The sequence below is a fragment of the Colossoma macropomum genome, unplaced genomic scaffold (genome assembly GCF_904425465.1).
Source record: "Colossoma macropomum unplaced genomic scaffold, Colossoma_macropomum, whole genome shotgun sequence".
Classification (NCBI taxonomy): Eukaryota; Metazoa; Chordata; class Actinopteri; order Characiformes; family Serrasalmidae; genus Colossoma; species Colossoma macropomum.
Window position 1 is genome coordinate 60,280,762 of NW_023494792.1, and position 27,579 is coordinate 60,308,340.

The window sequence follows — 27,579 nt, forward strand, 5'->3', positions numbered from 1 at the left end:
AGGTGGAACGGGAGAGTTCGAGCGAAACGCTGGCGAATAAGAAGCGAACTTCTAGCCTACACGCCCCTTTTCGTTACTTCACAGCTCTGTTATCCGTTTAGGAAGCATTCCTGCCACAAAACTCCTAAGAATGCAGCGCTGAGGTTGATAATGTTTAATCTGTAAACAGTAAAAGGCGCTTTAGCTACAGCGCTCTCTCCCTCTGTCTCTCTCTCTCTCCCTCTCTCTCTCTCTGTTTCAGCAATGGCGAGTGCAGCAGCAGCAGCAGCAGCAGCTCCAGCGCGCTCCGCAGCAGCCGCGCGCGCGCCACGTCTCGAGGTAAAAAAGCTCGCGCCGCTCTCTTCATATAAATACCGCTCGTAGCAAACATAACGGTCGGCGGCTTTGCCTCACAGAACGCCGGCGCTTTTACCTTCGAGATTAGGCGGATTAGTGAAAGCTTTCCCGGCGTGTTTGTGTCCCAACACTGTCCTCAGTGAGGCCGGGAACCCTTCTTTTCTCTCTGACCGTTTTTGTGTGTAAAATAATGTGCGGTGTCTGAATCTTTCGGCTCTGTATTTCGGTTACGTTACGTTAGCCTGCGCCGCGTTTAGCCGCTTGTTTTCCACACATTTCGATTTTTTTTTACCTCACAAAAGACCTTCGGATGTCTTGCGAGGTGATGTACCCACGTGGTGTTCATCTAGAGGCATCATATAGATAGAAAAGACCGTTAAATAGGTTAGGAAGCTATATTTTTCACGTTATTCCACTCACTGTAATGTTAACGTTATGCTAGTGAGGAGAACCAACCTAGTTAGGCTATTTTTAACGCTGTTAGAACACACTGCTTGAGTGCAGTTCAGTTCAGTACGTTACGTGGACAGATTTCAACGTCCATCAAAGAGAAATTACACCATTTTTCCAAAATTTCTGAATAACTCAGCCCCTGAGATGTAAACGGGGTCATTCAGAGAGGTTTGGTGTGTGACGGTTCACTGTAGACTCATATTTCTTTACAGTGGTGGTGATAGGAACCAGGCGTCCTGGTGTCTACAATACAAGTATATAGCCATTTTATTGGCTATCCAGAATAATCAGTGAACCTAAATGTGTATTCTGAGTTTTTATATGTGATCTTGATAATGTTAGAATAGTGGAAAATTTGGAAAAAATACGTTTTTTTTTGGGTAATTTGCATTACAATGCCCTGCATGGATCCTCCACCAAGAATGGATTAAAATAAATTGATTAAATTACAAAATATAAATTAAATTAAAATATTTGAAGACAAAACTTCACTTTAGAACTGTCATAAAACAATATCTTAGACATCAGGCAGTGAATTCGTAACCATTTCATGTAGTAACTTTCTGTGAGGGAGCTTTTAGAGGTGGACGTCTGGTTCCTCTCACCACCGCTGTGAACATTTCTGGGTCAGCAAGTTTCTCTACAACGGAGCGTTTCACACCAAACCACTCTGGATGATTTTGTTGCTGTATTACCCATTTAATTATACAGAAACTTTGAAAAAGTCAGTGGAGTTTTCCTGTAAAAGCTGTAGTTTCATGCACCATTCCACTCATTGTGAGGATAATGTTATGCTAGAGAGGAGATGCAGCCAACATAGGCTATTTTTAACGTTAGAAGACACAGAGTGTGCTTTCATTACTGGAAAACGATACGTGTACAGTACATTTCAGTGTCCATTACGCTCTCAGCGGTACTGCTTTAAAATAACCATACATGTTCTTGCATTAATTATTTGAAGTCAAGCCTTGTAAATAGCTGTGAATAGTGCCACGTTGAATGTGGAGAGAGTCTGCGCCTCACAGTGTGGAAAAAAAGTGTTGAATTTGAGTTTCTTTCTTTCCAGGGTGAAGAGGAGGACCTCACATGCAATGATGTGTCCAACAGCATCCCCAGTTTTAAGGTAACATCCTATTCCATGTGTTTTCTACACTGTAAGTGCCATCCTGTACTAGAAGAGCTCTAGAAGTTATTCCATTGCTTTCAAACAAGATCACTTTCTTCTAGGATGTGCCCGTGTTGCATTCAAACAACATAATATTGATATCGTAAAAACTGATAACTGAGTTTACAGTGTTGATAAGTATCAGTACTTGCCTGCAGCGGCATCATTTTGACGTTTCAGCGGTGTACCCAAATGATGAAAAATGACCCTCCTCTCCAGTGAACACAAGGGGTTCCCTGTTAGTTTCCCGCTCCTCACTGCATCCAAACCTAAACGTCCTCCTGCAGGAAACGCTGACGGCAGCGAGACAGGATTCTTCGAGGAGATCTTTAAGATGCCATATTGTGAGAAAGTCCACCTGTGAGTTTTTTTTATGGGGTTGGGATTTTGGGTTCCATTCCTGAAATGCACACCCCACCTTTCAGTTTGTAGGGACCTGGTCTCTGGCTAAAGGTCCTGGGTTGAGTATACAGAGAGTCCACTTTCTAAGATCTCTGTAAGCCCTGTCAATCAAGCTTCCTCTCTGTGTTCTCCCTCCCTCCCTCTCTGTGACTCAGGTATGTGATTAGAGGACAGGAAGCGACAGCTTTCACATCACCTTTGTCACACTATCTGGGTAGTCTGTAGGAATGCGCAGTCACAAGTCATTATGCAAAGCCATGCCTCCCATCCTGTTTCCTCGGCAGTGAATGACTGTATAGGGTTGTATTGTGATAGATACATATGTAATGTACAGATATACATTCATATGCAAAAGCTTAAAAACTCTTGGATAAGTTTTTGTCTCCTCAGGCATTATGATATGTGCCTCTAATTGCCAGGTTAGCTTGGGGGTGGGAGTTAACTTTAGCCTACTGTCATCAAATTACAGAGCTCAAGAAACAAAATAAGGGGGTGTGCAGATGAATAATGAGTTAGGAGTAAGAGGGGCGTGTACATGAATTAAGAATTATGCTTACATTCTTTAGTTTGAATATTAAAGGGATGCTTTAAAAAGGGGTCAGTATATGTAAATATAAATATAACGCTGTAGTCGGAGGAAAACCTCGTATCTCCAAAATGGGAATTTTACAGGAGAAGGAAAACACCTACTTTACTTTTACTGTAAGTCAATGGAACCAGACTTTTTTCCAAATCATATTTGGTCATTTCTTTTAGTCCATTCATAATGACATTAACTTACAATGTAGAGGGTAATGGGTATTTTCGAATTATGTCAAAAATGGAGATACAAGGTTTTCTTCCGACAACAGCGATAAATAGCCATGTTGAAATAAAAATGTAATAAAATGGAATTTAATTTAACAATATAGCATTTTGCCACGATTTACAATATTATCTATCTATCTATCTATCTATATATATATATATATATATATATATATATATATATATATATATATATAGATGTATTTTTATATACATGTAGATTTGAATACGTACTCTGTTTTGTTGATTTTCCAAGTCAAGATAAGTTAACACATCCTTTATAGGGTATTTTCCAGCAATATATTGTGCACAATCTCTATTTATTTGCCAAGTTCAACATATTGGAAAGAAATTAACGTAACATACATAATGTTTCCAAAATGTTAAATTCAGTAAATATATTTATTAAATTATATATTTGCACATGAAAATGTGCAGAAATGTGTTCTCTGTATTGGATGTGTACTTATTTCCACTTACAAAATCAACATGTAATTTGACTCCCAAACTTTTGCATAAGACTTTAGATATAATAAACAATATATCATGAATAATTAACTTTTTATTTTTACTTAATTAAATAAGGCATGTATGGTTGGAGTAAAAAATGAATAAGATGTATATTAGCATTGAATCAAAGAAATGTGGAAACAAAAGCAGAGGATATTATGTCTCATGTTACACAGTGTGCTGTTGTTTGTCGTAACAATGTAAAATGTTTTGAAAATCGTTACAGTGAGACAAATTATATATTAGTATACTTTGAGGCAGTGCCTAAGTATAGCTTATGTGTGGGAAACACTGCAGATGTGACATTTCAGTAAATAGAGTCACAGGGAAAGTCAATATGAGAAGAGCTGATCCAAAAAAAAAAACAGTTTACAGTAATTTTCTGTACTGTGCTTTTCATCCATCATAAAGCTGGACTGACTGCAGGGTTAATGGTCATCCAGGGCAATCGCAAGGTTCAACTTGGATCAAGTTCACCTTTAGATCAAGGTGTAGTTGGGATGAACGTAATGAAATAAGCTCGGCAAAATGTTTAGTTAGACATAAGTTTCAGAGCCACTAGAGCGTTGTAATGATTAATCTTTGATAATGACTACAGTAGTGAATATAAATTCTATCTGATCCATACACCGAGCCCAGGGATGGGCAATGCGGCTCTTTTACTGTCCTGTTGCGGCTCCACAGCAAAATTAGATTTTTAGGTAAAAATAAAATAATCCTCCTTTACAGTAAAATAAAGCTCTGCTGATCGTTCAACACAGTTTAACAATAAATGGTTTTAAACGCTGGAGTTAATGTAGAACTGCTAATTCACCCTTTAACCCTGAAGGTTGGCGTGCAGACTGCTGGTCACCATAGCAACACAGACAACAATCTCGCCTAGCTAGTAGCTAACGAAACGGCAACGAGAAAGATTTAAGACGAACATCCATAATTTAGAGACGACTTATTTGCATTTATGAGCACTGAGCTGGTTTCCTGACACGTTTAATCTGCATCGAGAAACTGTCAAACACTAAAAAGTCGCAAAGCTGAAGTCAGTTTCTCATTTGAATTGTCCTGTTCCACCTTAAATAGAGAAGCAGTTACATTCTGGCGCCTCAGGCACAAATTAATGTGGAATGGGAAAACTTGAACAAAAAGCTGGTGAATGAGAAGCGACTTCAGCCTCAGAAAAAAAGTTGAACGTTGAAAGACTTTTTACAAGAAGCTATTTTAATTTTGCGGAAAAGTTTCCTGCTGGAGATGTGAGAAAAGCAGCTATAGCTGAGCTAAAGCTTAAAGCAGAGCAAAGTAAATGCGTTATTTTTTATCCTCTACTAGTAAATCAGCACATGCTGAGACATATTTACAGCCAAGATGGTAAAATGGACATAAATGTTGTGGCTCCCAAGGTAGTTTGACTTTTGTTGAAAGGACAGAATGGCTCTACTTAGCGTTTGGGTTGCCGACCCCTGATCTAGGAGGAAAAAAGAGGACCTGCACAATTACAGTCAAGTAGGATGAATTGCTGTAGACCACACTACCAGTAAGTAGACACTGGTGTGAGGTACCGGTACAGGTCTGCCTATACGCTGGCTGTTTGCTTTCTGCCAGGCTATTGCAGGATTGGATCCAGTGTATTTATAGTAAGGCAGTTAAAGACTATTGAGTTGTTAGAGCTTATGAGGCTACAGGTCAGACAGCACAGATTAGTAGGTTATTGGCCTGTGTGTTCTGACGCTCGACAGTCAGCAATGCAAACATTGCACTTCCATACATACACAATACTCTATCGTGATAAATTTTGATATTGTGATAATATGCTTCTCTGAGCATATTGTGGATGTCGTCCATACCAACCATGACCACCTGCATGTTTCATTAAAAAGAGCATAATTAAACCTGTTTTATTGGATACAGTGCAGTGAAAAGTTTAATAAAAATCATTGCAGCTGGAGTTTTTGATGAGAGTTTTTAAAAAAGACACTAATAGTGCATTGTGTCTGTCAGAATATTGCTATATGTGAAAATGTCTCTACGGTCTTATGTAAAAGTTTGAGGAGGGTCTAATTGCAGCACCATTTGATGTGATGCAGACACGCCCCTCAGGAACGCCCCTCGCGTGACGTCAGGGGCAGGTGGGCTTTGGAGTAATAAAAGCCACAGTAACGTTGCTGAGTAAACAGAACTATGACGACAGTTTAGGGCCACTGTTAATAAAAATTAAAATAGTACACTTTGAGAATAAAGTCGTAATATTTCAAAAATAAAGACGCAAAGTTATGAGAATAAACTTGCGATATTTCGAGGATAAAGTGCTAACTGTAGGGGGGCTGCCATAAGGTGTTGGGGTCTCGGTTGCTGTACTGGTGATGGAGAAGATGCCGAGCGCGCCGGAATACTACTCACTCCTGTGTCCTTGTGGATCGATCATTTTTATCATCGTATCACAAATCACCAGAAGCTATACATTCGCGCATATTTGTTTTTTAAATGCCAACATCACGTAAATATGTAGAAACAATATTAATTTCGTATTTGTAACGTCTTTACAAATACTTATGTATTTTTATTTGAGTCGTATCCACCAATGAGAGAAGCCATTTTGCAGACATATCGGCCAATGAATGATAAGCAGGCGTTCCTGATATAGGCGTTTTTGTTTTACGGAAACGCCTTTCATTGCAGTTTGACGCTATTGAAAAGTTTGGTGCCCTTTTAGACAAGGCTGTTGGGTTACTTGTCCATCATTGACAATATCCGATTACATCACCCAGGCCTAACTGGTATATAACATATCATCATTCAAAATAAGGACATACTACAAAGCATGTACAAGTAGTAACACTATTGTAAACTGTTTTTTGATTGGCTCTTCTTATAAAGTCTTTCCCTGTAACTTTATACACGAAAATGTAACATCTGTATGTTTGCAGCTACACTCACCAAGTACTTTATTAGGAACACCTCCTTGTTTCTACACTCATTGTCCATTTTATCATCTCCACTGACCATATAGGAACACTTTGTAGTTCTACAGTTACAGACTGTAGTCCATCTGTTTCTCTTCATACTTTGTAACCCTGTTCTTCAGTGGTCAGGACCCCCACAGGGCAGGTATTATTTGGGTGGTGGGTCATTCTCAGCACTGCAGTAACACTGATGTGGTGGTGGTGTGTTAGTGTGTGTTGTGCTGGTACGAGTGGATCAGACACAGCAGTGCTGCTGGAGTATTTAAACACTGTGTCCACTCACTGTCCACTCTATTAGACACCCCTACCTTGTCAGTCCACCTTGTAGATGTGAAGTCAGAGACGATAGTTCAGCTGCTGCTGCACAGTTTGTGTTGGTCATCCTCCAGTCCTTCATCAGTGGTCACATGATGCAGTTGGCTGTGTGTGTTTGGTTGGTGGACTATTCTCAGTCCAGCAGTGACACTGAGGTGTTTAAAAGCTTTTGTGTTTAAAAACTGTCCTGTTGTGTATATTATTGGTTTGAGTAACTGTAGTAAATGCATTACACTGACAGTGCTAGCAGACTGTGGTCATTCAGTATCAAATGCATAAGCTGTCCTTTTGTGTCACTGTATATTGGATTCAAAAAGCTAACAGACCTCTTTAAACCTTTTCTATCATTTTGAGTGTCTGATGTTGATGTCGGCTTTATCCCAGCGCTGAAAGAAATCAAGAGGGTGCCACATGGATATTGATGTATTAATGGAGGTTGCTGAGCTGGAGGTGGCATATTGGAAATCAATATTGTGTGGTCACACTTAGACTGTGGGAATGTGATTACAGAGACTAAGTGTGACAAAATACTGATGAAATATCACAGTATTTTATTATGAGCCAGTTCTGACTGTAATCTTGATGGAAAAATGGAAAACACAGATTCTGTGCTTGGAAATGTTGTTATTTGTTGTTATCATTTCTTTCAAATGTGGCAGAAATTCTGGCCTAGAAACTCACTTTCCATTTACATCACTGTATTATTATGATATATATATGGGATATAACATTATATATCGTTGCTGTCGGAAGAAAATCTTGTATTTCCTCGTTTCCCAGTTTTTGACTTAATCTGAAAATGCCTGTTGCCCTTTATACTATGTGTAAACTTCATAATGAATGGACTAAAAGAAACGGCCCAGAATGACTTGGAAAAAATTCTGGTTCCATTGACTTACATTAAATGTAACGTAGGTTATTTCCATTCCCTGTAAAGTTACCATTTTGGAGGTACAAGGTTTTCTTCCGACAACAGAGATATGATGTTTTATAAATATATTTTATTGCAGAATTATTGTGCTATAAAAATGACATTGCCTCACCTTCTCTCAGTAATCTGGGATTATGCAGAGCTGTGGTAGGCTGTAATCTGTGTGCTGTTAATCTCAAGCATTGACAGCAGAGAGAGCAAGTTTAAAGGCCTGGTGTTGGTATTGTACAACTGTGTGCATGGTTGACTTGGTTTCTCACAATTTTATCTGTTATCCATTGGCAGAAAGTAACTGATTAAATGTACTTCATTTACTGTACATCAGTGCTTTTTACACAGTGTTTTTCTATGAGTTTATTTATTGAATTATTATGAAATGGCAGTACCTTTTCGCTTTTACTCACTAACTCACTTTGGGTTAGTTTTACACTCTGTAGTAACAGTGTTTCTACCTAGATAGACTGAAAGAGACTTTCAGACAGTTAAAGTGCTTCCCCCTCTTTCCCCTCAGGCTGCAGACACAGTGGTCCAGCTGACTGAGACTCAAAAGCCCAAACCAAAGTTGGAGGGGCTGCAGTTTGGCACCGTGTTCACTGACCACATGCTGGTCATTGAGTGGAGCAGCGAAGGAGGATGGGGAAAACCTCACATTCAGCCCTTTGGAAACCTGAGCGTCCATCCTGCCTGCTCGGCCCTGCACTACGCTGTGCAGGTCTGTTCTCCAGTAACACTGAGTAACACATTTCAATTGAATTTCACTATAATTTCAGTATTATTTTTATCACACAATGTAAAGGACACCTACTGTGTTTAAAGATAGAAAGATGAAAATAACAATAATGGAGATGTTATTATTACAGTTGGGATGCTGTGCAAAATGTAAATAAAAACAAAATGCAGTGATATGCAAATCATTTAAACCCTAGATTTCATTGAACATAGCACAAAGACAACATATCAAATTTTGAAACTGAGAAATTTTATTGTTTTTTGAAAAATATTTGCCCATTTTGAATTTGATGCCAACAACACATTCCAAAAAAGTTGGGAACGGGGCAACAAGAGGCTAAAAAACACCTGAACTTTTGTGTTTCATCATCTACAGTACATAATATCATTAAAAGATTCAGAGAATCTGGAGAAATCTCTGTACGGAAGGAACAAGACCAAAAACCAGTATTTGCTGGCCGTGATCTTTGGGCCCTCAGGCAGCACTGCATTAAAAACAGACATGATTCTGTAGTGGAAATCACTGCATGGGCTCAGAAACACTTCTGAAAACCACTGTTAGAAATTCAGCACCAAGAGTCAGGAGACTGGAGCTTCGGCGTTGACTGGAGTTTATTTCCACATACAGAGTATGGGTACAGCGTGGTCGATCAGCAGTCAATCAGCAGGATCAGAAGTCTAGTCTTATTCACGTGCATGCAGACAATCATGCACAGGCACAGCTTGGTTATCAGTGTGTCACCAGTCTGGTCACCAGTCTAGTCTAGTCCAGTCTGCAGTCCAGTCTAACAAGAATATTTTGGAAGGACCTTATATACTTTGAAAAACTAAAGAGGGGGAAGGGGGAACAAAAGGACTTTGAGGAGGGGTAAGGAGGGGTTGTAGACGGGGGGTATGAATAGAGATGTAGGGGGCAGAGATAAGGGGGGGGTGATAGTATCACCTTAAGGTCGTGAGACGAAGGGTCATTTAAATACAAACAAAGGAGGGAGGGGGCAAGGTGAGAGTGTGACAGTTATCACTACCTCTGCCATTTGCTCTCTACAGTGAAAATGGTTTAGACCTTAAGAAAATAACATAAGGGAAAATAACATATATTGAGAATATTTTCTCTCACCACTGTCTGTGAAAACAGTTCAGTGCTGCATCTACAAATGCAAGTTAAGACTCTGAAATGCAAGGAAGAAACCGTATATAAACAGGATCCAGAAACACTGCCACCTTCGCTGGGCCAGAGCTCATTTAAAATGGACTGAGGTGAAGTGGAAAAGTGTCTTGTGGTCCAACAAATCAAAATCTGAAATTCTTTTTGGAAATCATGGACACTGTGTCCTCTGGGATAAAAACCACTCAGCTTGGTATCAGTACACAGTTCAAAAGCCATGATGGTATAGGGGGTTTAGGTTTAGTGCACATGGCATGGATGATGTGCACATCTATGAAGGCACCATTAATGCTGAACAATAGATACATGTTTTGGCAACAAATGCTGCCATCTAGACTATGTCTTTTTCAGAGAAGGCCTTGATTATTTCAACAAGACAACGTCAAACCACATTCTGCATGTATTACAGCAGCGTGGCTCCATATTAAAAGATTCCAGGTGCTAAACGGACCTGCCTGCAGTCCAGACCTGCCATCCACTGAAAACATTTGGCACATTATTAAATGAAAAATACTGCAAATCAGACCCTGAACTGTTGAGCAGCTGAAATCCCGTATCAGTACAGCAGTGTCTCCTCAGTTCCCAAACACTTACAGAGTGTTGTTAAAAGAAGAGGTGATGAAACACAGTGGTAAACAGGCCCCCGTCCCAACTTTTTTGGTGTGTGTTGTTGGCATCTAATTCAAAATGGGCAAATATTTAAAAAAAAAAATTCTCAGTTTCAACATTTGGTATGTTGTCTTTGTAGTATTTTCCTTTAAAAATAAGCTTTACTTGTTTTGCACGTCATTGCATTCTGTTTTAATTTACATTCGACACAGTGTCCCAACTTTTTTGGAAATGGGTTTGTACATTTTATGTGTAGTATACATGATGGTTTATGTAGTTGGCATTGTCAACATTTTACACAATAACCTCTGCAGATTTAAAAATACAAGCTATTTATTTACAGCGTACAAATGTGTCAAAAGCAAATACAGACCGTAGACCTTAATTTCATCTCTCCCGCCACATGTGACCACATGTGTGATGTGATCTTTCTTACCACCAGCTGTTTGAAGGCTTGAAGGCGTACCGGGGACAGGACAACAGAGTGCGCCTCTTTAGGCCCATGCTGAACATGAAGCGCATGCTGAAGTCTGCTCGCCGAGCCTGTCTACCTGTGAGTCCTGCTTGGTTCTTACTTTGTCCTCCAGAACATTTAGACCTGGCTAGACAAAAATCTCGCAGAACAAAGGCTTTTGGGAACTCGCTCCTTCACATTTAGCAGTCTGAATTATCCACAAGGTGGTTCTGTTAGCGCTCAAGCAGTTTGAGTAGTAGTTTTCTTGTTGGTGTAAACAGTCCTGGAGTTTGAGGAAGGCGCTATGTAAAATTATTATCATTACTATTATTATTGTGATGAATCCACACCAGCGTAGGCTTTTTTAAAGGATTCCAGTATTTCCTCTAGGATTTTTTCCAACACTGGGGAGATGCAAACAAACAGGCGGAGCAGCAACTACAGCTGTTTTTTTTCTGCCGTTTGCACTGACACAATAAATAAGAGGCAGCTAAACATATTCAAGTCAGGCTCATGGATGTAAAAATGTGATCAGTGTGGTATTTTTAGAGTTTTAGATGTACATAAACTCAGTTGTGCCTTAACTCAGATAATTAAAAAGCTTTGCTACACATGTGAGTGACTTTGCAATCTTCCTTGTTTTATTTGCTGTTTTTTCTTCTTTTGCACTCTCGGTTCTCAGCTGTTAGAGGAGTCTGTAAACACAGATTTCACAATAAAACTATATAACGTAGTGAAGAATATGGTATCTGAATGTCTCTTACAGGCTTCAGATATCAGTGTCTAAGACAGGATTAAAGTAAATGGTGGAGCAGTGAATATGCACCATTGTTAGCTCAGGCATCAGCACAACAACGCAAATCTCATAAATTAATAGATAATTAGCATTATCATTGCGGTAATGAAAAAAGAAAAGGTAATGCTGAGTCTTCATAGGACAGTCCTACAGAGGAACCTCCCTACCTCGGCTGCAGCCTAGGCTTTGGATTGCAGCTATAAACTATAAAATGTGCCATAATTTTGCCACAGGCCACATTTTATGTTTTATTTTTTCCCTAATATGTTACTTTGAGCAAATAATCTCTATAGAGATTCTCTATAGAGGGTGTGTTAACTTATTCTCTCTAAGAAACTCACCAACATGTGTAATTTGACCAGGGACGTCCAAGGGGCATCCCTTTTGCATACAACTGTGTGCTTCATGGTCTTTGATCTGAAGCGCAGTCAAATGAAGCACCTTTGGTATGTAATTACTATACATTTAGTGTGTTCCTCGAGTATATTATCTCTGTGCGTTTGTCTGTCTGTGTTGCAGGGTTTTGATGGTGCTGAGTTACTGGAGTGCATCAGGAAGCTGTTAGAAGTGGATCAGGAGTGGGTTCCTCAGTCTGATTCCGCTAGTCTTTATATTCGCCCCACTTATGTGGGGAACGAGGTGAGTCCGTCTCATTCTGTATGAGGCCAGCCTTTGTTTGGGTTTGTTATGCAAATAGTATACAGCATAAATAAATAAATAAATCCCTATTCCCTATACACCGATCAGGCATAACATTATGACCACCTCCTTGTTTCTACACTCATTGTCCATTTTATCAGCTCCACTTACTATATAGGTGCACTTAGTAGTTCTACAGTTACAGACTGTAGTCCATCTGTTTCTCTGATACTTTGTTAGCCCCCTTTTACCCTGTTCTTCAGTGGTCAGGACCCCCATGGACCCTCACAGAGCAGGTACTATTTGGGTGGTGGATCATTCTCAGCTGCTGGAGTTTTTAAACACCTCAGTGTCACTGCTGGACTGAGAATAGCCCACGAACCAAAAATATCCAGCCAACAGCGTCCTGTGGGCAGCGTCCTGTGACCACTGATGAAGGACTAGAGGATGACCAACACAAACTGTGCAGCAGCAGATGAGCTATTGTCTCTGACTTTACATCTACAAGGTGGACTGACAAGGTAGGAGTGTCTAATAGAGTGGACAGTGAGTGGACACAGTGTTTAAATACTCCAGCAGCACTGCTGTGTCTGATCCACTCAGACCAGCACAACACACACTAACATACCACCACCACGTCAGTGTTACTGCAGTGCTGAGAATGATCCACCACCCAAATAATACTTGTTCTGTGAGGGTCCATGGGGGTCCTGAGCACTGAAGAACAGGGTAAAAGGGGGCTAACAAAGTATGCAGAGAAACAGATGGACTACAGTCTGTAACTGTAGAACTACAAAGTGCACCTATATAGTAAGTGGAGCTGATAAAATGGACAATGAGCGTAGAAACAAGGAGGTGGTCATAATGTTATGCCTAATCAGTGTATGTTGTATTTTGTGTTTAAGGGCATCGTGTGTTTGTGTTTCTGTGTGTTGGCAGCCGTCACTAGGTGTGAAGAAGCCCTCGTGCGCTTTGCTGTTTGTGATCCTCAGTCCTGTCGGCTCATACTTCAGCACAGGAACCAAACCTGTGTCCCTGTGGGCCGACTCCAAATACATCAGGGCCTGGAGAGGAGGAACAGGAGACTGCAAAATGGGAGGGTGAGAAAGAGAGAGGAAAATCTTTAGTAACATAATGCCTTCACTGCTTTGACCATTTTTTTGTAAAGATGTTGCCCCATAACAAGTGCCAAATCCTGATTCAACTCTCACTAACGCTGTTGCAACTTAAATGCCTCTGCTAGGGATTAAACCAGTGAATTTGAACCCAGCTTAATTTATAAGCCATCTGTAAGCTCCATTCTGGCGAACACAGAAAAACAAAATCTCAAGCATTACAGTTTTGTTTTTTACTTTCTGTTTTTGATCAATATGTTACTGATGGTCAGGAGTTGCAGTCTCTGAGTTCTGACCTCTGATCTTCCACATCTTGGGATCTTTAAAGTACTGAGGACATGCGGGGTCATCGGTTAAGCCAAACAAATACACTTCCCTTCCAAAAGTATGGGGGCACATAAAATGAACATTTTCTTTTAAAAATCGTAATGATTAGATTTTTAACCCTTGTGTGGTGTTCAGGTCTGTGGGGCCCATTTTCAATGTTTACCAAAAGAAAAAATATGCATTTTATTATTATTCCAACCTCAGATTCTTGGCCTTTGCTCATTTTCTGTGAAGAACATATAAAATAACCCATTTTCAGTGTCTTCACTCTGTTCACCCCCCACACATTTATATTACACATGTGGTGTTGGGCTGAACCCGCGGGGAGTAAAAGTGTGGAGGTGCTGTGTCCTTCACTTACAGTGTGTGTGTGTGTGTGTGTGTGTGTGTGTGTGTGTGTGAGAGTGGACAACATGGACAGGCTGCTGACTGGCTACAGCTGCTAAAGGAGAACCCTACACTGGACACTTGTGATATTATAAACATCTGGTATTTTTACATAAATTGTTATGGCTGTATTGAATTAATTAAACAATAATGTGGTGGGTCCAGCAGACCACTGAGTAACAAACACATCAACACCACACAAGGGTTAAATATGAATGAATAGAACACTGTTATCCAATAACAAAAAACAGATCAGCTGACCTCTGAAAAGTTACAGCAGTCATTCAGATGATAATTAAAAATTTGCCAAAGCATAACCACTCAGTAAATGTTTTAAGATATGTGGCCCAATTATTTGGTCAAAAAAGAAATTAAGAGAAATTACCCCATTTTACCTTATTTGAGAATTTATAATAATAATAATTTAATAATAATATTAATAATTTTATTTATATATCACTTTTCATGCCAGTGGCAGCTCAAAGTGCTTTACAGACAGGTGATGAAGCTTAACAGTAATACAAGAAACCGAAAGTATTCATTTAGAATCATATAAGAAAATGACACAAATTAAAAGATAAACACCACGAGACGTAGAGTTTTAATTAAATGCTGAGATAAAGAGAGACGTTTCAAGATGCTTCTTAAAAGTGAGCACTGAGCTTGACTGTCTAATAAAAAGTGAACTGAGCTCCACAGTTTAGACGCAGAATAACAAAGAGTCTCTCTCAGAAGGTGTTTGCAGAAGGTCAGTATCTGCCGATCTAAGATTACGTGTTGGAACATATCAACATAACATGTTATCATCAACAATAGTGAGTTGCAAGAAAAAGGTTAAAGGTCTCAGGTTTAAAAATACAAAAAAAATCTATATTTTATGGCAGTAACTTAAGCTTCACTGCCCTGTTTTGATAGTTACATCAGTATTTCTGGGTTACCAGTGCATAATAGTATGTGGACTATTTAGAAACAGTTATGAAATTCTAGTACTGTAAAAAGACTACAGTTGCAGTGGTTTTTGATCCTTCCAAAATGTAAAAATGCCTAAAACATGAGCACATTTATCGACCATGAGTCTGTCAGAAGTTGGTTACACAAGAGAAAAAAACAAAACCAGCAGCAAAATCAATAATCAGGTTCCTGAGGGTCGTTTGGGGTATTTAGGATAAAGGTGAACCTACATGGAACAAAACGTGGCACTACACAGTGTGTTTGTACGCAACTGCTTGTGTGCCAGAATACTTAGTGTTTGCTCCTGTTTTGAAAGTCAGGACACGCACACATTCTCTTTAGCCAGAAATTATTCTCAAAGTAACTAAACATTTGTAAAAGATTGAAATTGTGGTGAAACTTTCATGCAGGGCTGCTAAAATGTGTTAGAGCCTCTTAAAGATTTACAAAGCAATGGAGCAGCAGAGTCACTGAAGTTGATGATGGAACCAAAGCACTTGTCATGGAGGATGCTGTGCTAGTGCATACAAAGCCTCTTTATTTTCAGGAACTATGGTGCTTCTATTTATGCCCAGTATGAGGCAGTGGATTACGGATGCCAGCAAGTGCTGTGGCTGTACGGGGATGACCATCAAATCACGGAGGTCGGCACAATGAACCTGTTTCTTTACTGGGTCAATGAGGAAGGAGGTAATGTTTGCTGTAAACCCAACTCCAGCTTAATGTGTGTTGGGTGGCTTCTTATCTGGTGTTTTGTTTGCAGTGCAGGTCTAAGAAAAACACTGACACAGTGGCTCATACGGATGGTAGGTGGCTATCTCTGTAAGAGTGCCATGAAATATGTTCTGCTACTTCCCAATGGTGGGGACGCCTAATGTAAAAAACACTGTATAACACTGTAAAATTATATATATATATATATATATATATATATATATATATATATATATATATATATATATATATATATATATATATAAATAAAATCAGTGTTAAAAATCTGTTGGCCAGTGTTGTTGTAATCAAAGGATGGTTTCATTTGGCTGGGCACCACTGACCTCTAGTGGTCAACAAATATAAGAAAAGCTGAGAAAAATAATGAAAGAGAAAATAATGTCCAGTGCCGGCATATGAGTCACTGCCCCATCTTACTTCAATGACATGATCAAGTGTTTTGTATTTTTCACTAATTTGGTGACACTTTATTTTTCAGTGTCCTTTTAGATGAAACAAACACTCAACAGACTCACAGTAATATCAAAACTTATGAGGGTTAGGATTAGGCTTTGGGTTAAGGTTAAGGTTAGGGTTAGGATTAGGACCAGGGTGAGGCTTACGATTAGGCTTTGGGTTGAGGTTAAGGTTAGGTTTAGGATTAGGACCAGGGTGAGGATTAGGTTTTGTGTTGACATTGAGGTCAGGGTTAGGATTAGGGCCAGGGTGAGGGTTAGGTGTTGGGTAAGGTTGGTAAGGTTAGGTTTTGCGTAATGGAAGTAACATATTAACGAAACATCTACTTAATGTAAGTAATGAATCAACAGAACATCTACGAGATATTTACCTCAGTGTATTCAGATGCTTCACTACTAATACTTCACTGATATGTTGCTGATGTGTTACTGATAATCTGGTATGATTTTATTAATCATCTACAAAGGACCACTCCAAATAAAGTGTTACCAAAAATTTCATGATTTTTTCATAATGTCTATTAATTTACCCCTAAATCAAGATAAAATGCCTTGGTTGTATTTCAGTAGGATGATTTTAAAACTAAGTTGTGAAGCTTCCCTAAAATTTTACATGTACATTTAGTACAGAAGTTAGTAACTTCATCAAGGACATTTATCAAAAGTCCAGAATATACCAAGTGTTGAAAAATGTCTATTTTGTCAATTCATATGAGCTTAGTCTTAGCTTAGTCTACAGTGAGATGCTGAAAACCTCGCAATTAAATGTGGGATGACTAACAGACAGTTGGCTTTATAGGGCGACTGGAGCTAAAAACTGTTGTTTCAGCTGTTTCTGACTTGCTATAAATAAAATAAGACGCTGCATCACAGAAAATCTGCATTTTTTTCTCTGCTCAGAGGAAGAACTTGCTACACCTCCTCTGGATGGGATCATACTACCGGGCATTACACGGCAGAGCATCCTGGAGCTTGCACGCAAATGGGTAAAAAAATGGGCTTAACCACGGGAGCAAACCAGCTATACTCTTTTCTGACTTAATTAAGCCTGAAATTACATCCCTTATGCTCATGTACATCAGAACTCTGAGATATTTAGCAGATTAACTGATCTTCAAGCTATGTGCCATTTGTAAATCTGATAATCCAATTTTCAGTAGATAAGACATGATCAAAAATTTAGCATTTCCATAATTCTGTTCCATGTTCTTCATAGTTGCACTACACCATCATCAATAAGAATTGCTAGTTCTTCTGTAGGAGAATTACTAAAGGGCAAGAACTCGATGGCCACTTCAGAATCCTCATACGCGAGTAGACTATAATCTAGCTGTTCTGCCACTAACATCATTTGTATTCACACAAGTCCTGTTTGCTTCTGGTCAAATAACACATTTTGTTGATTTTCTAACATCATCTACACAGAAAACACTTCTGCACATTTTAATTACTCTTTTTATTTGGTGAATTAAACATTTGACAAAAAAAAGAAACATAAAATGTGGCCTGTTATGGTAAATTTTTGTTTTCTTTTCCCCACATACTCAGCAGATAAATAGAAATAGTGCACTAATATTTGCAGAAAATGTCATATTTAAATCAGCAAAATGTATTTTGACTGGGATGCTCAAACTTTTCCATACACCTGTATGACCTCGGATTCATGTCATTCTCATCTACATACATGATTTGCCCTTATTATCCCTGTCCATAGGGGGAATTTAAAGTGTCAGAGCGGTACTTGACCATGGCTGATCTGCGCCTGGCTCTGAAGGAGAACCGGTTGAAGGAGATGTTTGGCTCAGGGACAGCATGTGTGGTCAGTCCGGTGGGCAGGGTGCTGTACCAGGGAGAGGTGAGCTTAGGGTGCTGCTTCTGCAGTTAATGTCTTCCACACAGATTCAGTGTACATTAGACATTGCAGTGCTAAGTGTTCTTTTGTGAAGGCATAACATGCATAGATAATGCACCTGAAGTTAAAGTTCCGTTCGCTAGGGGGGTCCAGACTGCACACAGGGCCACCTAATAATTGCTATGAGCTTGTGAAGTACTGAAATAATAAACCCATCAACAAGCTCAGGACATAATCAAACAACTGATGAGGTGAGCTCCTGCAAAACCTGAAGCCACACCGGCACTTTTTCAGGTAAGACTGGACACCCCTGCAATAACGGAATCCAAAAACAAGCTAAGGTCAAACACAAGCTAACGAGCATGTACAGACAAGAAGCAGGCAAAACGAGTCAAAAGGGGTCAGGCAGAAGTCATAAACAAGAAAACTAAGCAGATACAAACCAGGAAAACCAGCAGCTCAGTAATGCTCAGCAGGCTGACACAATACTTCACAATGTGAGTGTGAACACAGACAGGTTATATGGGGTGAGATACAGGTGGTGGAAATCAGTAATCAGGGGGTGCAGAGTGTGGAGAGGTGGATGGTACTGAGTCTGGAGTCAGGTGACCTCCCAGAGGATTCTGGGAGTTGGAGTTCACGACCTATTGAGGAGCAGTGGTTTCAGCGGAGCCGGGGAGAGGTGTGACAGCGTCCCACACAAACAAAACAATGACTTTTCAGATCATGAGGAGAAATGTAAATATAATTTTTGTTCAAATGTGTTAGGTGAAAATATTATAATTTCAAGTATGTCTACTCAAAAAAATATGTATTTTCTTTAATGCATTGCCTTAATTACTTAGTCGCTTTTAAAAAATGCCACAAAATGCATATTTATGAAGGGCCAACCTGTGTGCAAAAAGGCTTATAAACCAGCGCACGCAAGCTTTTAGTAGATACGGCAGTTCTTCCCCACCAACACATTCCATTGGAGTGTAATTCTTGGTCCTCTCTGGTCCAAAAACAGAATTTAGGAAATAACAACATGCACATTTTGCACAGTAAGTTCTCGCATACGCCCTCCTGGCCCTGACAGTTGAAATAGTGTTATGCTGTTGGTAAATATTTTTCCAGCTCGAGGTCATTGCCTCCGTCTAGCCACTATGACTGCTGCCATTGTTAAAGAATGTCGCTTAATTACACACTTTTGGGACACTTACGCTGAATTATGCTAATTTAATAGCATTAAGAGACTGAGAAAATTCCATGCAGAAGAGTAGAGGCTGTTACTGCAGCAAAGGGAGGACAAACTCCTTATTAATACCCTTGATCACTGCCAAATTTACTGTGGTGTTAAGAGCAAACAACATTCCAGGAGCACATTTTCTCATTCATAAACGAGGATTACCGGCTTGTTTTGCCGTTTGCGTGATATGTGACGCTACCGCACTTTTCCATCATTTGCATGTGCTGGAATTCATAACAGAACACTGCCCTGCAATAAACTGAACTACCTGATCTGGTCCAATGGTAAATTTCCCTGGTCATTAGCTGATTTAATCTTTTCTATAGTGCCATACATCAGACATGTTTGTCACACATGCAAGTCGTCAACAAATCGTGCACATGCACTGTAGGAAAAGTAGGAGAAAACAGGAAAAACAGCCCATTTTAGGCGCATCTCGATTCTGTCTGTAAAGATTTGGAGGAACAAAAATGCAGCATCTCGCATTTTATATGTATGCTGTCATATATTGGTCATATTTTTTTTTGTAATTTTCTTTTTATTGGAGAAAGTCTTCTGAAAAAAAAACAAAAAAATACACATTATATCATTCACTGTAAATTACTCATTATAAGTTCACATTATATCAAACAATTGTAACAGTACTTCAATTAGCACCACAGTTATCGATAATCATTATAAAGGAAGAGGAAAAGAAAGAAGGAAAATAAATAAATAAATAAATTATTTATTTATTTATTTTTTTAAAAAAGCAGAGGGGGTGGTTTTACCAACTAAAACATGAAAATTTCTGATTTTCCCTTCAAATTAGCTCCTTCAAAAACTGTTTACATTACAAAAAGGGAAGCGTATTCTTTAACTGAGAGGAGAGGAAATAAAAAAGTAGGCCATAAAAACCTACATAAGTTCTGGTCGCCGGGGTCTTATATATACTAGCCACTTAGACCAAATCTGACAGAATTTGCTAATTTGAATTCTTAAGGAATAAGTTAGCATTTCGAAAACATAAATTTCATGAAAAATGTCATACCGGTCAAACAATTGAGGGGGCTCAACAGGGGCTCAATCACTGTTCTAGTGATTGCTTTCTTATGGTCATAATTTTTTACTGAAACAATAGTAAACATGACTATATGTAATAATTTTACTTTGTTTAACACCTACTTTGGCAATTTGCTAACAGGCTAATCCAGTTATTTTCAGAGTTGGGCTCAAGTTTTTTTAGGCTTTAAGAACTTATTTGAGGATTAACTGTAAACGTGAAAAATATATGATACCTGAATGTCTGGTCTGCTTGAAATGCCAACATTTAGGCAGGAACTGTTATAATTAGTATTAAAACCATTAGCATTAAAAGTGCAGCAGTGTTAGCTTGGCGCTAACATAACACTGAAAACTTCATTCTGAAAGTTAGCAATACTTTAACAGTGTTATTTGAGTAAAAAGCTTCTTATAAAGTAGAATTTTATACACTAAACACTGCTATGTATGCATGTTTATGATTATATTACAGAACTTTAAATGTATATATGGCATGCGTCCATCCCCTGGGCCTTGATGACTGCCGTGAGAGCCGTCATCGGGGCCCAGGGGATGGGCACATGCCATAGTATATTTATCCCATTCTTTACTTTGTGGTTTGGACATCTGTTTTAACCCTTAGGACCAAAACGGTAGGTCACTTCTAGTCTTCATAACTTCAGAACGGTTTAAGGTACAAACATGATCCACATATCAGGACATTCAGCAGACCCGCCCCTAACTAGCAAGCATGACGTCAATCACCTAAAATCCTGATGTTAAATCAATAAAAATTATGTCTGCCTTATGCTGATTGTTTATTTTTACTCGTTATAACCAATAGAATGAATCACTATCAAAATTATTGCACTTTCAGCTCAGAGACACTCCAGACTAACAGTTTCTGAAAAGATAACTAAAATTCCACTAGTTTTCAAGATCTCTTTAATTAAAATTAAAAATACAAAAATTTTAAAAATACAAAATTTTGTAGGCGCTAGGTAAATTTTTGATCAAAAATGACCCAAATTCATAAAGATATCAAATTTCGGTTAGAATTTACATGTCAAACAATGGCATATCTGAGTAGCCCGGGGTCTCTTGAAAATACCAACATATGGCACGTGTGACTGTCACATGTAAATACTTTATAATTGCAATTGCAATTGTAATTGACCCAAAATACCCCAAAAAATCCCCAAAATTTTAGGTTTCTAAAGGCTAATCTGTTTTTTCTTACAGTGCTTCATGGCAGGTGTTTACTTATTTAATTATTATTATTTTTTTTATATATATTTCATCAGTGGCCAACATTTCTGGTAGTCTACATTAAAATTTTACACTTGTAAATGACATACAGAAAAAAAGACATAAGGAAAAATTACATAAGCCATAGAACTCAAAAATTGAAATGCATCGAAAATTGTTTTATAAACACATCTTGGCATCTTGAATTGAAATAGAGATTCTCATGTTAACCCATTCAATTGTTTAAGTGATATATTTAAAAAGCAAACTGCAGTTGCAGGAGTACAAGTCAGGTGAGTTCTTACTAGCGAGCCATTTCAGCATTACAGAATTCAATATTAAGGTTTTCTTCGTGTTTCTTGTTACATTTAATACCATGTTGGTATCGGTGCATTTGTTTACCATTTTTTAAAATTTATGGCTGCATTTTTATTAAATGGCACTCGTACTTCTTTTATTATGTCTTTTCCTAGAATCCGCAGCTCTGAATTTTGGTTTTCTTTGTCCATTTTGGCTCCTAAACAAGTGTTGAATGTTAGTCATTAATATGTGTTAATTTATTAACAAGTCAGTTTCCATTGTTTCCATTCCACTGCACTAAAAAGAGAGACCAGCTCAGTAATCACTGCCATAGTTTACTTTATGAGTAGGACCTTATAACTGTGTAGCACAGTTACTCCTGAGTTTTATAAATCTGTATTTAGAATAAGAACTGCATAAATTGCAATTTAGCCTTTGTATGTAACACTTGGCTAGAATTGATTGTCTTTTCACCTGAAACTGGTGCAGAAGCTTGGTTTATACTAACTGGCTAAAACTGGTATCTATAGTAAATGTTAATTACTTTCATTTTCATCCGTCTATAGAACCTTGAAATTCCCTGTGAGGTTAACTGCTCAACGCTTGTCTCTAGACTGCAAAAGGAGCTCACGGACATCCAGGTGAGGCAACACACACGCATTACCTCAGGCATACACACTCACGCTGCAGTGGTGTGGGATGTAATGGCACACAAATATTCAGAATACATATTGAGAATACAGAAATGAAGTATCTGTACTCAGTCCAAGTTACATTTTGTAAAGGCAATATTCAGAATACAGTTACCTTCAAAAATTTTAAGAGAATACATTTAGAATACTTATCCACTAAATTAAAAAATATACTATGAAATAAATGGTTCCATGAGGCAAAAAAAAACAAAAAAGTATCCATCTGCATCCACAAGGCATGTGCAAAATAAATCCCAGAGCAAAGAAATCCCAGGCACACCGTCCTTAGAAAAAGTATAAAAAGCCTTTATTGAAACGTGGCTCCAAGCCGACTGTGCACCAACTTATCTTTAAGGATAGGGGCCCTTCTAAAAGAAAAAGATGGAGGGTCAGGGAACGCTGTACGTAAAAGAGGGTCACTTTGCACTTTATTCTAATTTCCTCCCAAGCAGGAGGAGTTTTTTATGATGTCAAACTCCAAATGCATCTGCTTGATTTGCAAATAGCCATCGCACTTCCAAAGAAGGGGAACGTTGAGAGGCATTTTCAAACTATACATAGAAACTACGACGACCAATTTCCAGCAAAAAGTGAGCTCAGGAAGTGGTCCAGACTACACAAACCAGGCTGACACCATTCAGTGCAAATCATTAGAATTAGGGTAGTGTGATTTTTCAGTTGTTTGCCCTGTAATGCTGAGTATTAATACAGGCCCCTGAAGTGCGTTAAAAGAGTTTCAAAGCTTTTAAAAAAGGATGAGGCCATTTTTTTAAGGTAGATCACGATGACCTGTCCACTAGAAAAAGTAGATCTCAAGCCACAGAAGTATGGGCCCCCCTGTAGTGGAGTACTTTGTACATGATTCTTCTCTGCTTGAAAGAAGCCTCAAAAAATACCCTTTGTGTGTGAGTGGCTGCTGTTGCCCAAAATGATGCTGCATAACCGGAAAAACAGAATGTTTTGGTTTTATAGTCAAGTTTTCATGAGACGAATGTTAGAAAAGTGCATTTTGTACATAAAAGAGAATTGAAGTTGTTGGTCATTCAAAAGTAATTTTAATGTCAGGTAAAAGTATGCGGGTGATGTACATAATTTTGAGTCAGAAGAGGTTATATTCTGACATTTAGTATCGACTAAAGCTAATTTTATACAGCTGGAGTTAGCCAGTTAGCTTGCAAGCATCATTAGCTGTAGTTGTCTAATGTTACTTACAAGACAATGATTGTGTTTACATGCACTTAATAATCCGATAACTGCAGAACATTAGATTTAGTCAGTAATCCGATCAACGAGTTTACATGCACCTGAGTAATCAGATAATGGGGAAACTCCAGCTCTACATGAGTCAGACAGTAATCGGATTTCTGCTTTACATCCAGCCAATAAATTCACAGAAGATGTGACATAAATGTAGGATAAAACTCAAACTTCATGCTGTGGCTTTTTTTTTTTTTGAAACATTGCAACACCTTTACCTGAAAATGTGAACATACATCATCTAGAAGATGAAGAATATTTAAATCCTTCACTTCGTCAGGAACGTGTTCGGTTATTTCCGGTACTGCAGTCTGTTTTCGCACATACTCAGACTGAGAAATCCGAAAGAAATCAGAGTAAGAGTTCACATGCACTCAGAAATCTGATTACTGAGCTAAAATCCAGCCTCAGATTTCTTAATCGAATTTCTAGACCTTACTCCGATCTAAGAAATCAGAGTGTGCTGTTTACATGACCATTTGGATAATCAAATAACTGCAGAAATCCGATTATAATTGGATTATTGAGTATTGAGTACGCACATTCAGTGATTCATGCAAAAGCAGTGCTTTATCTGACCAGCTAAGACATAAAGCTGTAACTCTAAAAAGGGTTGATGTTTATTCTTATCACCTACAGCTTAGTGACTTTTATTCAAGGATTGCAAGGGTTGTTAACATTACATACAACCTGTGAAGGTAGTTCTTTAAAAGAAGCATTGCTTTGCATGGCTTCCAATATTCACTCGCTGTGTTCCTTTCCTTGTCGTGAAGTTCTCTAAATAATATGGTGGTTTATCACCCCACAGCAGAGATATCTGTTCTTTCGGTTATTTGTAATAGTAAGACAATAATGGTTGACTATTGTTCTGAAATTATTATTGTCGAAATTACAGTGTATAGTAAATAGTTTAGCCGTAGATTAAGAGTAGGCCTGTCATTTTCCTACACGCTCTTTGGCATCAATAACGAACATTCAGAATTGTTCCAGAGAGACCAGCTCAGTTTTCAGTTGTGTCCATTCTCAGTACTCAGTCATGGGTCGTTTACAATTTTCTAGAGCTGTCATGTAAAACTAGTGTACTGCTGTTTTTTGCATGGACTTTTTTCATGTGTTTTTTTTTTTCTAAAATCTTGCTTAGAGGCAGGAGGACTGGAATCAAGGCAAGAGGTGCTCAAAATTGAAGCCAACTTCTATTTATTTATTTGATTTTTTTGTAAGAAAAGGTTTGATAACCATGCATTCAAGTGAATCTACAAAGGCAACTGTTTATAAAGGAGCATGCTGCCATCACATCTCATGCTGTCAAAAGCGTATTTGAAAAAAGCTGTTGGAATTGGATCCAGGGAACAGGTGGAGGGTTTTAACTCTGTGGCCGTTTTTTGCAGCTCTGTTTCATTAATTTGACAAAACTCAAAGCTGTAATAACTGGTCCATTTCCCATAGAACAAACTATGCCAATAATTTTCTTACTGACAGTGCCCTACAGCTGAGATGCATGTTGGGGGTCCCAGCTGTGCATGTGGTCTTATTTGAAAAGGGGGAACTTCACGATTACATGATCAGGTCCTTTCTGTTAAATATTTGTGCGATTGAAGCACTTATATGAGGCAAGTTGTTATCAGATAGGTAATATTTATTGTAATTATATGCCAGCTATGAACAATGATAAGGCATCTCATTCTCTTTGTGAACATTTGGGCCAGTGCAGAGCAGTGTGAGCGGCCTGTGACTATGATATCTTTATGTATCTCTTTTTTTCCCCGTTACTCCCCCTCTACGTCTTAATCTCTCCTTCTCCCCCTCTCTCTCGCTCTGTCTCTGGTCATGAGGCTGACAGCGCGGGGCTAATGTGGGATTAATGGTTACCCATAGAGAGGCAGCGAGCAGATAGGGCCAGACATCTCTCCTGAAAGCACTCATTACGCTCTCCCCGTAATTACACTAAACCTAATTATTGTCCCAGCCTTTTGTGATCTTCAAAGCCAAGACGTGACAAATAAAGCCGCTTGAGAGTTGCACGATGCAGAAAAAAAAGCTTAATGAACAATAAAATCGACAAAATGCATAAGGAAGCAAGAGGAAAAAAGTGCGAGGCGATGTTAAATCTGTTGACATTTAATTTGTTGGTGCAATGGAAGCATGTGTCCCACTGGAGCACAACATTGGGCACAAACAAATGCGTCGGTTGCGAGGCTGCAATGGAGGGATGAAAGATGGGTTTACTAACACGTCCCTCCGTTTCTCTTTCATGTTAATTAGAAATCGCGTCCTTTTGTTTCTTTACCCAGGCGCTTATTTATTCTCCCATTTCGTCCATTAGAACAAATTTGCAACATGAGACACAAATAATTGGATTTGTCTCTATGGCTGTCATGGACGGGGGAACATTTTGTTTTGAATTGTCTTGCAGTCGAGTTCACAGATCTGCTTATGGATATTCGGTTGTGGCGGCTTCATTCTGGTTGTGTTGTGGCTGCTGTGGGTGTGGAACTGTCACCTCTGACCTCCTACATTTGCTTTTCTCTCTTTTGCAGTATGGGCGGACTCCAAGCGACTGGGCCATCCTTGTGTAGACGAGCCTTGATGTTTTAGAGACTCGATGAACCAACATAGACTAATGCGCACGTACACATACACACAAGCACACTTTATCACGTACACACATGTGCCCAGTCTAAATCTCCAGTCCTCTCCAGACCTGCTGACATGCAGACTTATTGTGCCCATATATAATGTTTTAGACCAGTGGTTCCCAAACCTTTTACAGTCCCATACGCCCTCAGACATTAAACCTTCTGCTGCGTACCCTCTCTTGCTCTTCACACATACACGTGTGAATATTGCCATGACGCATATGTGAGATATTTAGCCTTGTAAAATCATTCCAGCTTAAAATGATTATAATGCAATGACACATCACACCAGATATACTGAATAATACTCAGTAAAAAAAATGTTAGGCCTCTAATGTAGACTTGGGCCCAATCCCATTTCACCTCTTGCCCCTGCCACTTAGCCCTTAGCCCTCTGTTTTGCACGTTCACATTTAGGGGTAGGATGTCCCGATTTTTGTTGAGATAGAGGGGTAGGGCGAAGTGTTAGGGCTACATGACCCTTCAAACTGAGGTTTTTCAAAGACTCACTCCAAACAGAGTGCAAGATGGTTGTGCAAGTAGAATGCTGATGTCTCGGTAGCTAGCTAGATAAATTTCCCGTTTCACCTTAAATGGTACAGTAGTTACGCCTGAACATAACTGCTGCTGCATTTAAGGCGGAACGAGAAAATTCAAACAAGAAGCTGGCGAATAGCCGACTTTAGCTTCATATCACTGAAGAATTAGGGGTGGGCGATAGTAAATAATTGTCCCTCTTTGAAGGCATACGATTCCCTAAATGTAACTAAAGCCCAGCAGTGAGGAGCTGAACTTTACCCTCCTCTGCTATCACTGCAGACTGACAGGGTCGCCTACAGAGCAGTGCTAGTAGCTGTTAATGAAGTAATTAAGTGTCCCATAACTCAGTTTCAAGGGGCAACATGGCACTCGAAAACAAGGGGTAGAGGTAAAAAGAAGAAATGAGATTGGGCCATGGTTCACCCGTGAGAGCTGCACAGAGCCCAGGGAAGAGTTTGAGGAGTGAAGGTTCTTTATTTGTAATCTAAAAGCACAGTAATCATTTGCGCAGTACCGAATATCTGATATGTGTCAGTATGAAGACGCATATGGATGCGTGAGAGTCTTTGGC

General features: G+C 39.0%; 1 protein-coding gene across 2 annotated transcripts; it reads left to right on the top strand.

Moving 5' to 3' along the window:
• On the top strand, positions 1-27,239 carry bcat1 (branched chain amino-acid transaminase 1, cytosolic). Of its 2 annotated transcripts, none has more exons than XM_036577713.1 (11): positions 1-318; positions 1,856-1,912; positions 8,385-8,585; positions 10,819-10,929; positions 12,146-12,265; positions 13,205-13,365; positions 15,593-15,735; positions 17,136-17,221; positions 17,950-18,090; positions 22,450-22,524; positions 26,370-27,239. In XM_036577713.1, exons 1-11 carry the CDS (start codon positions 244-246, stop codon positions 26,406-26,408), a joined length of 1,209 nt encoding a protein of 402 aa, XP_036433606.1. In that variant the 5' UTR covers positions 1-243; the 3' UTR covers positions 26,409-27,239. The 2 variants fall into 2 exon arrangements, with proteins under 2 accessions (XP_036433606.1, XP_036433607.1); XM_036577714.1 differs by lacking the exon at positions 1-318 and adding an exon at positions 632-658.
• Positions 27,240-27,579: the final 340 nt, after the last annotated feature.